Source organism: Cydia fagiglandana, chromosome 3 (assembly GCF_963556715.1).
Source record: "Cydia fagiglandana chromosome 3, ilCydFagi1.1, whole genome shotgun sequence".
NCBI classification, from domain to species: domain Eukaryota; kingdom Metazoa; phylum Arthropoda; class Insecta; order Lepidoptera; family Tortricidae; genus Cydia; species Cydia fagiglandana.
The window spans coordinates 13910978-13926623 of record NC_085934.1 but is presented as its reverse complement, the minus strand read 5'-3'; the positions used below and the strand labels follow the sequence as shown (position 1 = coordinate 13926623).

At 37.2% G+C, this 15646-nt stretch overlaps 1 protein-coding gene across 1 annotated transcript in view; it reads left to right on the top strand.

The window, feature by feature from the left end:
• LOC134680178 (dynein axonemal heavy chain 8) overlaps positions 1 to 15646 on the top strand; it is a 68625-nt gene that overhangs the window by 47955 nt on the left and 5024 nt on the right. Inside the window, exons 62-84 of the mRNA XM_063539255.1 lie at positions 517 to 650; positions 741 to 872; positions 1644 to 1846; positions 2188 to 2302; positions 3111 to 3287; positions 3655 to 3822; positions 4055 to 4155; positions 4777 to 4975; positions 6848 to 7059; positions 7477 to 7615; positions 7902 to 8086; positions 8473 to 8599; positions 9016 to 9151; positions 9380 to 9597; positions 9915 to 10157; positions 11281 to 11416; positions 11781 to 11934; positions 12793 to 12912; positions 13203 to 13263; positions 13399 to 13578; positions 14011 to 14123; positions 14265 to 14350; positions 14770 to 15031. Of these exons, the coding sequence (XP_063395325.1) occupies positions 517 to 650; positions 741 to 872; positions 1644 to 1846; positions 2188 to 2302; positions 3111 to 3287; positions 3655 to 3822; positions 4055 to 4155; positions 4777 to 4975; positions 6848 to 7059; positions 7477 to 7615; positions 7902 to 8086; positions 8473 to 8599; positions 9016 to 9151; positions 9380 to 9597; positions 9915 to 10157; positions 11281 to 11416; positions 11781 to 11934; positions 12793 to 12912; positions 13203 to 13263; positions 13399 to 13578; positions 14011 to 14123; positions 14265 to 14350; positions 14770 to 15031 (3601 nt within the window). The remainder of the gene's footprint in view (positions 1 to 516; positions 651 to 740; positions 873 to 1643; positions 1847 to 2187; positions 2303 to 3110; positions 3288 to 3654; positions 3823 to 4054; positions 4156 to 4776; positions 4976 to 6847; positions 7060 to 7476; positions 7616 to 7901; positions 8087 to 8472; positions 8600 to 9015; positions 9152 to 9379; positions 9598 to 9914; positions 10158 to 11280; positions 11417 to 11780; positions 11935 to 12792; positions 12913 to 13202; positions 13264 to 13398; positions 13579 to 14010; positions 14124 to 14264; positions 14351 to 14769; positions 15032 to 15646) is intronic.

Below are 15646 nucleotides of genomic sequence, written 5' to 3'. Positions count from 1 at the left end.
ACGCGATTGGTTGATGAGTTCGCATCACGCGCGCGATTGGTTGATGAGTTCGCATCACGCGCGCTATTGGTCGCAACTAGTTGCGTTAGACTGCACGATTGGCTGGAATTCGTGATTAACACCGGTGAACTAGTACCATTTTTAGTGCCCGTAAGGCCAGTCCATAGATATATACGTCAATGCCATAATCGTATGATTTCACTATTTGTTAAGGCTTTCATCTCGTTTTGATACAACCTTGAGTCGTGGCATTATAGGCTCCTCAAGCGCACCAATAAACGCGAGTGAGATTTCTCTTGAAACTACTCTGATTACAATTCGCGAACACCAATCAGCTTGAGCCGCTGTTGACTAGGGTAAATTGTCAATGATATAAGTACTGGCCACTCTTTAATAACTGGCCACCTTATACTGAAAATACAAAAAAATTGCTTCTTCTTGCCACTTCTTCTCTACATTATCGAGTAGGTAATCGAGATACAAAATAAAAATATTCCGAATTGATATTCATTGCAGACGAAATGTTAAGCGAATTGACTCCCATCATGAAAAAATATGCACCAAGAAGGATTCCAGTGCCTGACGTGTTATATGAATACTTCATTATGAGATCTAGAGCTAATCTACATGTAGTGTTGTGCTTCTCTCCGGTAAGCAGTGAAATTTGTAATCTTTGTCCAAACCATACTTTATGAGTTTATATTCTTGTAGCTTTGAATGACGAATGTTTTTAATTTTAGGTGGGTGAGAAATTTAGAAGCAGAGCGATGAAGTTTCCTGGATTGATTTCTGGATCAGTAATGGATTGGTTCCAAAAATGGCCAAAACAAGCGCTTATTGAAGTGGCTGACCATTTCCTGAGAGAGTTCCATGTTAGTTATGTCATAAAACAAAAATGATTTATTGGCAAAGAAAACATATGTAATTATTAAAGCATACCTTCAGATCCACAGCGAAGGCTTCGTTATCAACTTATCATACAGATAGCTCATTCACCTCATTCACATAAATCTAAACGGAAATCGGTCATTACAAAAAAAACAATAATAATATATTATTAACCTATATCCTAATCCGGTAAGTACGTGGCACATACGTCCCTAAAATACCAGCAACGTTCCCGCGTTGAATAGCCAACGATACCTATACGCTGGACCAGGTACGAACCAGACACTAATAGGATCGCACCTAAACCTACCTAATCACCTATCTACCTACCTAACTACCTATAGTCTGTATCTTTAGGCATTTAAATAAAAGTAAACAAAATCTACCCTCAAATGATTCCTTAAGCCAGTTAAGTGACAGATCCAGGCGGTTTTGTATTTGGTTGGTTAACCATATTTAAATACCTAAAGATACAGACTATAGGTAGGTGAGTGGAGTTAGGGTCATAAAATATGTATTTCAAGTATCATAGGTAATCACTTTATCAGTCAGAAGAAGTTGCTGTTATAAATTGGAGTTGAATAGAAATTAAATGTAATGGCCGCACCGTACCACTTTGAAAGACGCCAATCAATGGGCAATAATTCGATGATAATGGTTATGTTACATTAAAAAAATTTAACAATTGATAGCGATTATAAGAAAAACTTACTTTTCCCAGTATTATCATTAAATTAAACGACTTTTGAATGCAGGTCGTCTGTGCTCCAGAAACAAAAACTATGCTGATTGAGATTATGGGCATGGTTCAAGATGACGTGGCAGAGGCGTGCGTTATGTACTATGACAGATTTAGGCGACAGGCACACGTTACTCCAAAGTCATATTTATCCTTTTTGGAAGGCTACAAGGTGCTTTATAAAGAGAAGCACGAAAATATCGCAGAAATGGCCAGGAGGTTTGAGATTTTTTTGGAATTTGATTTGTTATTTGAATTTGATTTCAGAGTATAATATTTGCTATCTTTCGAATTATTCATTACCTTCCTTTACCTCTTACTTGAACCATTTTCACATTTATTAATATTTCAAATCTCTAAATCTCAGAAAATGTTATCTTACCAAATCGACAACATTTGTCAGTTCTAAAACTTTCGCTTTAAATAATATGATTGAATTATTCGCTGTCAACTGATGAACCTCGCTAGCTTAAATGGTAGAGTGGTGGGCTGGTAATGGTATGGATGCGCGAGTTCAAGTCTCGTTCGAGGTAGCTGTTCAAATTATATTTTGATTACAGAATGACGACTGGTCTCGACAAACTGGTAGAAGCAGCTGCAAGCGTAGATATACTGAAGAAAGAATTGGAACTTAAAGGTATAGAGATTGAAGAAGCTACCGCTAAAGCAGAGGAGGTAAATATGAATATGACGTAGTTGTTACTTCTATTCAATTAACTTTATTGTCATAGTGACTTCTCATTTGTCGACTTTCGATATGTACTACACACGGTGTAACATGAGGAAACTGAATAATTTTAACCATGCATTTCTAAGGTCAAAAGAAGGAAAAAATGTAATGAGATTAAATGAATTTCGCCAAAAAAAATTTTTTTGTTTTGGTTTTTAATTTTCTTGAATGTAGTTGTACATAAAAAAAATGTTATTGGTAAACTTGTCACTTAAAATTGTTTTTTACATTTTTCTTTCGTAAAATCTACTTTTTGCAAAAAGTGTTACTTGTCACTTTTTGACATCTGTCAATAAGGATATTTAGACTACGTCCCATAGCAGCAACATCACCATCAAAAAGGCCTTTTACAGTATGTAACAATAAAAACTTGTTTTTTTTAAGTAATTAATATTAACTCTGAAACTAGGCGAATTTCAAAAAAGTTTATTGGACATTTTTGTTTCTAAATATGATCAGGAATGCGCTGTTACAATTATTCGGTTTCCTCATGTTACACCGTGTATATTGATACAATTTAGAACACATCATATTAAAAAGTTAGTTAACGGATATGTGATACTAAAAAAGTAATTAAAAACAACGAAAATTCCGGCCAGTGGTCAGGCAATTTATAGTAAGTTTCGTCTTCACCATAAACTTATGCTCCGAAATGGGTAATGACGATTGATAAATCCATTTTCTAAATAGCACCAGTGACGAATGAACTTATAGAGCTTTTTTCAAATAATTAATTGAGAGTGATTGCCGTAGGTGTTACAAGCCGTAGCAGTTTCACAAGCGGCAGCCGAAGTAGTGAAAGCAGAGGTGTTGGAAGTAAAAGATCGCGCCGTGAAGCTCGTGGCAGTAATAGCAGCAGAGACTGCCGTCGCGGAAGAAAAACTTGCAGCCGCACGACCCGCGCTCGAAGCTGCCGAGGCTGCATTACTGGTAATTCCTAGATCCTAGAATCTATTATTTGGACGTGGTCTATTTTGACCATGGCTACTGTTTGCTTTGCTCCAACATCAATCCATGTATGTATATGCTGCTTAAATGCCTTCTACTTCTTAGCAGCATAAAATATTGCCGTTATAGTTATAATTTATTATAATAATAATTTGAAATAGAAGTCACTGATGTGATATAAATAAATAGGTTGGAATTGAATCAGCATTATCAGCTTCCGCGGCTGACGCCATATACGCCCCTAGGCGGTCCCTGGTGGGCCTGTTTTCGCTTGCTACTTTGCGAGCTATATGCAGGTTAGGTTAGGTATATTTCCATATTGCAGTGGAATATTAATGTTATTTTACAGACAATTAATGCTGGTGACATTGCTACTGTAAGAAAACTGGGCAAACCACCGTTCCTCATCACACTTATTATGGACGCCGTAATTATACTCTTCAGAAAGAAAATTGATCCTATCAAGCCAGATCCTGAGAAAAACTTTTTGACTGCTTCTTGGGGTGAATCATTGAAGGTAACATTGCCGATATAACCATTATTATTATTATTATTCAAAGCCCACTGTGTCCCACTGCTGGGCAAAGGCCTCCCCCCTCTTCCTCCACTCGTCTCTATTTAGTGCAATATCTGGCCAGCCTCTCAAGAAGGAGTCCAAGTTACGTTAAGTTAGGGGTCGATATAACTGTCCATACCTAAACCTCATCGTGACAAATTAAGTTCCACTGTCTCATTCTTTATTTGTGTAGGTCATGGCTGATTCAAGATTTTTGAATAACTTGAAATTTTACCCTAAAGATGAAATCAATGCTGAAATGGTGGACTTGTTGCAACCATATTTCCAATACCCGTAAGTTGCTGTTTTAATCAAAACCATAATAAAATCGAACGACTGTCGCTTCGACTGATATTTATTTACTATAATGAGCTATCCATGGAGATCGGGGCATCGAATTGCATTTTATTATTATTTGTATCTCTTATAAACTCACGGGTATATACATCCCGATCATATGATAGGCCTGCGTGAGTATGCGGATCCAACATGTAGACGCCCTTTGGAGAAGTTTGCTGTTATGTAATACACCTGCTAGGTCCACAGGTCATCCGGCATACGGTGAGATGGGGAGAATGCACATGTCAGTCATGTTTTTTTAATTAGTTGTATAGCCTCGGGCTTTAGTCTCCCGTAGACGCCGTATGCTACATACCGCTTTAAATAAAAAAGGGTACCGGAGCGGAGGTCACGGACTTAGCGGACCGGAGTAAAATGGAATTACAGTCTTATTCAGTGCTTGCACTTGTATCCGTCTCACCGTTGCGAGTTATGCGGACCCCAGACGGAGCTTCTTCCACTCACAGAGGAAGTAATGTGAGGCTCTACTCAGCGTACGGTATCGACGAGAGACCCAGTCTTAAAGGTATTAATTATGCGATAACTAGTTTTATGTATTTTCTATGATTTTTTCAGTCAGTACACGTTTGAAGCGGCTAAAGTTGCTTGCGGTAACGTCGCTGGTTTAATTTCGTGGACTATTGCCATGGCTCAGTTTTACTCTGTGAACAAAGACGTCTTACCCTTAAAAGCTAATTTGGCTGTAATGCAGGGGAAATACCAAGCTGCAAAGAAAGAGCTCGATACCGCAGAGGCTCTGTTAGCAGCAAAGGAGGTACTATCATTATCACTGTTATTTATTTAACCCACATACTTAAAAGAGATTTGAAGGAACTGCTATAGGGGTCATTCGACGCGAAAAATATAACTGACATAATTCAGATATCGTTTTGATCAGGCGCACATTCCAATTGGCCTGTTGTTCTCAGACTGGATTTAGATTGACCCACTGTGTAAAAATAATACTTATTTATTCAATCTTACACCTATAGCACACTTTAATGAAATATTTCCTGATCAAAATGTATACTATTACTGTACTATAAATGTATACTGTAACTGTAATTGTATTTTTCTACTCGGGTACTTTTATCTGTCATTTACATAGTCACGAACGAACATATAAGGGCGTACATTATTAATACTCCTTAAAAGTCTATAGTCTATTGCCCAAAAAAGCACTTGTATCGTTTTAGAGACATTACGATACGGTAAGCTAGTGCAGGGTAGCAGGTGGCACATACCGGTACATTGCTACCAACGTGACAAACGATTGAATGCATACGGTTTTTATTAAAAAAGAAACAAATTTGTACTGAGTTCATTGCTACCAACATAATAAAAAATACTTTTATACCCTACAGCACCACGACCCTTGTGCGGTGCGGTAGTGTGTAACGGCTTTAAAAAAAAACATAACCATAGACATTACTCGTTTGTTTCTCGTTTCCCGCCTTTCCCGGTAATTTCTTGTTCTTTGAGTACTTTGCGTTACTATTTGTTTTGCGTTCATAAAAAGTGTTGAAAATGGACAAAGAGGACTACATTGTTTCTACACCTGAAGAAATATCCGCTGCAGCACAAGCAACGACCGAAAATTTGTTGCCTAAGTACTAAATCTCAGCACCTATACGACAAATCTTATGAGAAGTGCATGGCGTGGAGATTGGAGCACAAAACTTCGTCATTCTCTGAAAACGTCTTTGGTGTATTTTCAAAGACTAATTGGAAGCACCGGATCAGATCTATCTTTTAAGCAAGGTTGGTATACCTATGTTATAAAAATTTTTGATACACATTTTTAGGGTACACAGTACAACGAGCTATATTTATGTACATTTTATATTTTTGCATTGAAACTGAATATTATTTAATTCTCCTTTTTCTTGTTACAGGTTGCAGTAATATTTGGTATTATGGGTGCTTGTCGCAGACAAGAGCTACATACATATAGTAATACCTACTATCCAAAATTTACATTGACATTTTCATAAATAAAATTTTGTTTATATTTTTTTGTATTTTATTTAATATTGCCTACTCATAGAAAAAGCATTGTATGCAACGTTGTATAAGTAGTCAAAAAATGCTCATGGCGTATTTATTAACAATGTTCGCCTTCGGCTCACATTGTTACCCACGCCACTCACATTTTTTGACCCCTCTTATAAAACTGTTGCATAAAATACTATTAATCATATAAGCATAATTTTATCTATGCTTAGAGCATTTAAGTAATAACCGGAGTCGCCTTTAAAAGCTTACCCCTCTGCCGAAAACCTTGCATAGTTGTGCAAACTTTTGTATGAACTGATGTTTATCTGATACGGCTATTTGTACATAACGTATACATATTTGAAGTGCCCCTCCTCCGCAAAAATCGGCAGACTGTTTTGTACAGAAAATGACAGCCAAGGCGTCTTCAGTTACAATGCTCAAAGTATCTATGATATCAATATGGAGTGGATGTAAATGTTAAAAAGTGATACCCAGCCTTCTTGGCACCCTGCCCAAAGGCACAGAGTTGTAGCCAGTTTTTTATTTATAACTTTAGTTTATGTTGTAGTTCTAGCTTTATGTAGTTTTTAATTTTAGTTTATGATTTTTTGTTATACTATATTTAAATAAACTACCCTTTAAAATACAGCGTGAGTTGGCTGGTGTCCAGCGGCAATTCGATGAGGCTATGACATTGAAGCAAGCCGTGTTGGACGACGCTGCCAAATGCCAGGAGAAGATGGATGTGGCCACCTGTCTGATCAATGGGTTGAGCGGAGAGAGAGTCCGGTGGACTGAACAGTCCGCTCTGTTCAAGTCGGAAATTGAGCGGCTCATTGGGGATATAGTTCTCTTATGCGGGTTTGTGCTATTTTACTTCAGTAATCGTGTTAAAAATGAACAGGGATACGGTGAAACAGCATAAAAAATAGAAGTTAATAAATAATAAAAATAAGTACATAAATATTGGACTAAGCTCCATAGTAAGCCCAAGAAAGCTTGTGTTGTGGGTACTCAGACAACGATACATATAATATATAAATACATAAGGATAACCTAGGACTCGAGAACAAGTATATGTGCTGAACACACAACGGTTCCATAGGCAGGGTCACTGTCACTGCCCACTAGTATTTTTCAAACTGGAAGGGAACACTGATATATGTCAATTCAAAACAATTTTGCGGCATTTGGCATTTTTGGCATTAGGCATTTAAATATATAGGTACCTAATCACAAACAAATATGTAGGTAATTCAATTCATATTTGATTTACAGATTTTTGTCGTACTCGGGTCCGTTCAATCAAGAGTTCCGACAACTTTTAATAAGGAATTGGTTGAATGAGTTGATTAGAAGAAAAATACCCGTCTCTATTAATTTAAATATTACGGAACAACTCACGGATACTGCTACGGTAACATTTTCTGTACAATTTATTAAAAGCTCTTGCATGATACACCGGTTTGAAGTAATTTTTTTACCTTTACCTTTTTTAGGGCCCCCCCACATCTGGCGTCTTTCGAGCGTCGGCGTCTGTCGGCGTCGGTCCAGCGCTATGGAAAATGACGTCGCTGCGCAGTTGCGTTGACGCTGCGTCGACGTTGCGTCGACGTCGGCCATAGAATTGTAGACGCCGACGCTCGAAAGACGCCAGATGTGGGGGGCCCTAAGAGTTAAGTACAATGTGCGTTTCTTCACAGATTGGCGAATGGAACTTATACGGTCTGCCAACGGATGATTTATCAATTCAAAATGGCATAATCGTCACAAAGGCCGCGCGCTTTCCTTTACTGATTGATCCGCAAACCCAGGGCAAGATCTGGATCAAAAATATGGAGAGATACAACGAACTCATTGTCACGACGCTTAATCATAAGTATTTCAGGTGCGCCAAAAATAATTATATTATGGAAGTTCCGGAAATGATGAATTAGGGAATTATAAATCGAGAAAATAACAAATGTTGTGATTATGTATTATGATAGATGTACTTACTTACTTTGAATAAAACTTGAATAAAATCTACCTTTTAGCTATTGGCGCTTCAATATTTTTTGACAACATCTATAAAACACTAACTGTTAGTCCTCGCGATCCCCTTATTTTCAGATTCGTGCGTTACGTTTAACGTTAGATTCTACTTTCGTAATGGTTTTTCACAGTTTATATGTCCAATGTCTAATTTGTCGACAGTACTGTACATTTTTCCTATACAAACTTGCCAACTAATATGACGTATAGACAAAACAATATTTGATATAAATATTTTAGGAACCACGTAGAAGATTGCGTGTCACAGGGAAGACCAATGTTGATTGAAGATGTTGCAGAAGAATTGGATCCAGCTTTAGATAACATTCTTGAAAAAAATTACATCAAAATAGGTTCTACGTATAAGGTGCGTGTTTATTAGTGTCCTATTTGTACCATAATTATTTTAAGTATACATTGTATGATATTGATTGTCATAAGATTTGGTTCTTTAAGGGATTGTTGAAATTCCATTTTCAAATATCTTTTACCGGCTTTTCCTATTGCACACTAATTTATTTACCATGACGGTAAAAACTAAACAATATGGCGATAATCAGACGCCATTTTGTGAAAAAGAAGAAATCGTAATCGACGTACTTTGTGTCGAGTGGGGTATCATTTAATAGGGCTCTTAAATCATCTATAAGTTTCTTAGAACATTTTTCATTTGAAGTGACCGTTTAGGATCTATAGCGAGTTAAAGTTATTATAACAACAATATACACTGTCTGGTTTTTGTATTATATTTACTTGTTAGTAATAAATTATAATTTGATTTAGGTAAAACTAGGAGATAAGGAGATAGACGTGACAGCTGGCCATAAGATATACATCACGACAAAACTTCCTAACCCTGCCTACACTCCTGAAGTTTCAGCGAGAACCTCCATTATAGATTTCACTGTAACCATGCAAGGTACCTGATCTTGTTTATTTGTGCGATATCAAATGAGTCATCATGTAGTTTTAGAAAAGGCGCACATGGCTTCAGAACTGATTATAATTATGAAAATTTTATAAACTCAATTTATAAGTATGGGGTGAATGTAGACAACAAAATTTGTTGTAGATTCAATGGATCTTAGTTAGCGTTTGGTATGTTAATTAAGACTGAGAAAAGCTTTAATAAACTTAATGTATGCAGGTTTGGAGGATCAGCTACTAGGTCGCGTGATTTTAACTGAAAAGGCAGAAATGGAAGCGGAACGTACGCAGTTGATAAAGGACGTGACTGCGAATAGGAGGAAAATGCAAGAGTTAGAGGCAAACCTCTTGCACAAACTGACTACTATTCAGGGATCACTGGTTGAAGATGTATCGCTAATTCAAGTGCTGAATATTACAAAGAGTACAGCTACTGAGGTAAATTACATATTGTAGACATTGAACTGTTCCAGCGGTTGATAATGTTATTATACATAACAAAGATTACAATGTTAGCATGAAAATAATAAAAACTTGATTATAAAGTCCCGGTTTTTATAGTCCCGGACTGTACATCGTTGCATAGCATTGAGATGTAAAGTGTTTGTTGCTGTTTTGAAAGTATTAATTGTGATCCTATTAAAGCTTGACATGTTATTAATATATTTATGTATATTTGTATTAAAGAACAGTGATTCTATTTATAGCTTGTAAACAATACATTAACCTGCAATTATTTTTTCACATGTCTTTAGGTAAAGGAAAAACTTGATATAGCAAGAGAGACTGAGATAAAAATAAACTTGGCAAGAGAAGAATTCCGGCCAGTGGCAACCCGAGGTTCAGTCTTGTATTTCCTTATATGCAACATGTCTCTTGTTTGCAATATGTATCAAACCTCGCTGGCTCAGTTTCTAGAACGATTTGATATATCCATGGAGAGATCGCAGCCCAGTCCTATAACACAGAGAAGAATTGGGTTTATTATTGATTATCTGGTAAAAAACAATGATTATTTGATAAAAGAGTCCGAAGCAAGGTTCTCCATATAAACGTAGTTACGCTCTCATTTTAAAACGACTAGCTATATTGATTTGTATTTACTATAGGATAAGGTATATTTATGCCTGTAGGTAATTACTTTATGTAGGTAGCTTTAGATACCATAGTTAAAAAATACAACGTATTTATGGTTTTCATACAAAACTTGTTTTTGCTTTATTTTGTTTGTTTTTTAAGCTGGAGCTATCTAACTATATAAACTAATTACAGGCATAAATATATGCAGGTACCTGGTGTCAGTATGTGTAAAGTTTCATTACAATCCACCTCGTAGTTTTAAAACGTGAACGGAACTCCGTTTGTATGGGAAGTTGAAATTCGCTTGCTGCGTACTCAACTAAGTTGAGTCACAAAACAGATAAGTACAGAAGTCAATCACATGTATGTACTTTACTTTTCATACCTACGGTCGGCGGTCGCTCTAGGGTTGCGATTGTTGCAAACTATGACTTATGCACAAACAACTATCGTGGTAGTGGCACTCGTATCCATCGTATCGTATCTCGTATCTAGTTGTTTGATTTATTGTTGAGGTTGAAACGGGAAGAATGGAAATATAAATTAATAATGACATTAATAACTCAAATAGCTATTTTCATTTTAATGTCATTGTTATATTACAGATTTGCCACAGAAAATATCTTGCGATGATTTCGAGTTTGGCGAAATGCACGATTATTTTAAAGTGTAATAAATTGGCATTCTCATGTACAATGTAATAAATTCGCATTCGCATTCTCTCTGAAACCACTGGTAGCTTAAAAAAAGACAATTCACCGGTTAATGTTGAATTTAAACAACCGTCCACTGTACAGTTATAATTACTTTTTGTTTTGTTTCTCCATTATTGCACAAAAAAGTTCACAGACGCGTGTCTCAAGCGGATGGCACTCGCGCTCGCACTGGTCCCAACTGGTCCGAGATATCGTGTCCGTGAGCAGTGTCTATGTGTGCGTTGCTCGAGCGCGCTTTGTATGTAGATTGATTTCTGTTCCTATCTCTTTTGTGGTTGAGTCCGCAAATCTAAAGGGTACTTTATATTTCGAATTGGTTTTACAGACATTTGACGTCTTCAAGTATATATCCAGAGGGTTTTATGAAACGCATAAATATTTGTTTACGTTGCTGTTGACGCTCAAAATAGACATGCAAAGAGAATATGTATCATTTGTCGAATTTCAGACACTCATAAAAGGTATTTAATCATTATATCGGATTTTCTTGACTTTGAAATGATGATTTTGGATGATAAATATTTAATAACATTCATTTGAATTTGATTTGGTTTGATTTTGTTTGATATTTTACATTTAATATTGGCGTCGGGTTGGTGTGGTGAAAAATTTTGTGTTTCACTCGGGGGCAAATTTTGTTTAACCCTCGTGCTTTGAAACCCTCGCAACGCTCATTCTATTCCATTCCATTTTTCGAACCACTCGCTATGCTCGTGGTTCAATTTTGGAACCTTTCGCTTACTAGGGTATCAATATTAGCACGAGTGGTTAAACAACAACTCTGCCCCCTTGTAAAACAAATAACTATTTTTAATACTATCATAGGTGGCGCCGCTTTGGATCTCAATGCGTGTCCTCCGAAGCCATTTAAGTGGATAACGGACATGTCATGGTTGAATTTAGTGTACCTCACTGGCCTGCGTCAATTCACTAATATATTAAACCAAATCACGAACAACGAAAAAGGATGGAAAAATTGGTTAATATTTCTTTTTTATTAGCTTCTATGTTGTACGTTCTTCAGTTCTTTCTAGGTAGATAGATATTTAAAGAAAGTGGTCCTGGTAGCCGAATGGGCTAGTCCAGATACCGATGATAACTTTCAAACATGTCAAAAATCCTTGCCATGGATTTTTATTCATTATTTATCACTAGATAGATTATTATGATGGTGTGTGATGCTTTTTTTTTTATTATGAATGGGCTTACTCATGGCCACAGACTAGCCGAGGCGTAGACGTGGCCTACGATGGAGCGAGCTCGCCCAGAAGGTGCCTGTTCACTCTTGATTTGAAGGTTGCCGGGTTATAAGAACACGGAAATATAGACGCCGACAAGGAATTCCATTCCTTGGCAGTGCGCATAAGGAAAGTAGAAGCAAAGCGCTTCGTGCGAATTGGTGGAATATCTACCAAGTAAGGTGGAAACCGGCCGTGCGTCTAAAAGTCCGATGGTAGAATGGGGACGGTGGAATAAGCTCGTGTAGCTCTTGGGCACACTCCCCGAAGTGCAACCTGTAGAATACCGACAGGCTGGCGACTTGTAAGTCAACATGTAGTACCCAACTCAGTCTCGGCAAGTCCCCATGACATGTTCATTCTGCGGACAAGATCCTGTCCTGTAGCTAGTAACAGCTGCTGGCAACTTATCCTCTTATTCATCAATTAGCTAATAATCGTTTGTCCTTATCTGTCATTTTGACTTTGTATTTGTAAGAAAGCGATAAAATATAATTTAACTAAATCAGGCCCGTAATATTTTATGAAGAAGGGGGTTAGAAAATAAGTTACCAAGTGTCAGTAAAGGCGTTAAATATCGTGACGGGTGGGTATTTCAGGTTCGATAAAGAGGCACCAGAAGAAGAAACATTGCCCGATGGGTATCACACTCTAGACGTTTTCCGAAAGCTGTTAGTGGTGCGGTCCTGGAGCCCCGACAGGACTCTCGCGCAAAGTTTGTAAGTTTTATTTTAAAAGATAAGTATTCTTTTAATTTATAGAATTAGGTATTTTCAGAATGGATCTCGGGGCAGAGGAAGACCCAATCGGAGATGGCGGGACATCCTCGATACTCTGTGTGGAGTGGCGGGAGCATGCATTAGACAGAGACAAGTGACGGGAAAGAGGGGAGGCCTTTAATACCCAGCAGTGGGACACACTAATAGGCTAAAGATAAAAAATAAATAAATTGATAAAATGAATTATGTTTCGTCTAACTAATGCAAATAATATGTTTTTCCTATTATAGAAAATATGTTGTATCTTCAATGGGTCAAAGATATTCAGAAGCTGTAATTGTTAATTACGAGGTATGTAATAAAGACCATAATTAAAAGTGACACTAGATTATGGTAATTTGTTAGTCTCTGAAGATATGTAAGAAATGTTGGTTATTTGGTTTTGTAAAAATAACTTGATGGTGTACTGAAGTTCGACAATTTCAGAACATGGTTCTGGAATCCCGACCCCTGGTTCCATTGATTGGCTTCTTGGCCATGGGTTCAGACCCCACGCCGAACATTGAGGTAACAGCTAAACGAATGGAGTGCGTCTGTTCCGCTATATCCATGGGCCAAGGACAGGAAGTTCATGCTAGGAAGTTAATAGAACGCGCCTTAAAGGAGGTAAACTTGACTTGTTTTATGTACATGCCAGTTACAGTAAATTTCATATGTTAAGAGTCTGGGATAGACCGTTATTCTATTTCATGCTTACGTTGTACCAAACATTGAGTATAATGTCCTTTTGAAAATATGTAGGTATTTGTACTAAATTAGTTTGAAACAAAGATTCATTGATTGCATAAGATGTGTAAAGTCAAGATAAATTCGTGCTTCGAATTCGACAGGTGATATAGATGGCGCTCTTCGACTCCGTAAATTAAATATGTGGTACTTAACTCTGCTTGTCAAAAGTTGATGTTTAACAGTGACCACAAAACTTTTTGGTGTGGTGGTACATCATAATTTTAGTATCCGATTACCGGGCAGCCCCGCACCCACGAGTGCCAATCCCCTGGACCAATATGTTTAAATGACACTTATGTATGATTTCAGGGAATGTGGGTTTTATTACAAAACTGCCATTTGGGCTTGGAATACATGGTAGAAGTTATGGAGCAGTTTTCCGAGTTAGAAAAGGAACCGGAGAAGGTTAATGAGATTTTCAGGTATTTATTTCATAAACAAATATTACTTATTAAATATTTAGTAAAAATATTGTTTTTATTTTTGTTATTGTCTTTCTTATTATGTTTGTGAAATACTGTTTCTTACAGTATGATATTTATTTATTAATTGCATAATTTCAGATTGTGGATAACCACTGAAGTTCATCCCAAATTTCCGATTACATTATTGCAAATGTCTATTAAATACACTTGCGAACCTCCATCAGGTACGTTTCGTAGAGAATGCCACGGAAGTCACGCTCCAAGCGTGAACGCTCGACGCTGACGCATCACAGGGTCTACCGCGAACCACGTTCGACGTGTTGCCTCCCTGCCACACAAACACATGTACGAATTTATATTTGCGACAGAGAGGCAACACGTCGGACGTGGTGCGCGGTAGGCCCTCTGCTTTAATACGATTATGTCGTTACTTATCGATTATATCGTTACATTGTTTAAAAACTACGAGTTACTGCATAAATAAAAATATCTTCACCCAGGATTCCATTATGCTAAGTGTTAATATTCTCGCTGCTGATGTGTAATCCGTATAATCACTTAGAACGCTTATTCATTACAAGGTCTCTGTGTTAATTTCCTCGACCATACCCAACAAAGATTTTATTTCAATTTCTCCTAACAGGTATCAAGGCCGGTCTTATGAGAACATATGACTCCATGAGCCAGGATTTCCTCGACTACAGTGACAGCCCGTACTATCTGCCCTTAATCTACACCATATCGTTCTTACATACCGTAGTGCAAGAGAGACGTAAATTCGGTCCCCTCGGTTGGAACATACCTTATGAGTTCAATTCGGCGGATTGGTTGGCATCTTGCATGTTTGTTCAGAATCACTTAGATGGGTTGGAACAAGGCGAATATGTTAGTTGGACAACAATACGGTGAGTGTAGAACGAACGATTACTTTTTGATTGGGCTACCATGATCTTTGATGGAGTTATTATTAATATTATTATACAAAGTTTACTCTTCTCAGTTGTGATTTATGACCAGAGCTCGGCAGGGGTGAGCTATTTTGACGTCACTTACGTCAAGTGTAGATATTAATATAGATACACCTTAGAAAGAAATATTAAAATAAAACTTTATTAATTATAAATAAACTAAAATGACAGTGCCTTGTGTACAAATAATCTTTAATAATAGCATATGGATGGATATACATATTATTTGAAAACGTTTACTAAAAAAGCTTGCTATAAAATTCATTTATTTTAATGGCGACGTAAAGATCGTAGAGGAAAGGCAGCCTAAATAAAACAATTTCTTTAGTTATTGTAAATTACATCACATCACATATACCCTCGAATGACAAGGCATGTCCATGTTGTGCAAACTCTGAAAACAGCTCACCCCCGCCGAGCTCTGTTTATGACTTTTATGGGGCCCATTGATTAACAGTCCACCGGACGGTAGCCTGTCAATTGTTCGGAACTGTCAAAATTTTGTCCTAACTGACAGGCCGATACCGTCCGGCGGACTGGTAATCAGTGGGC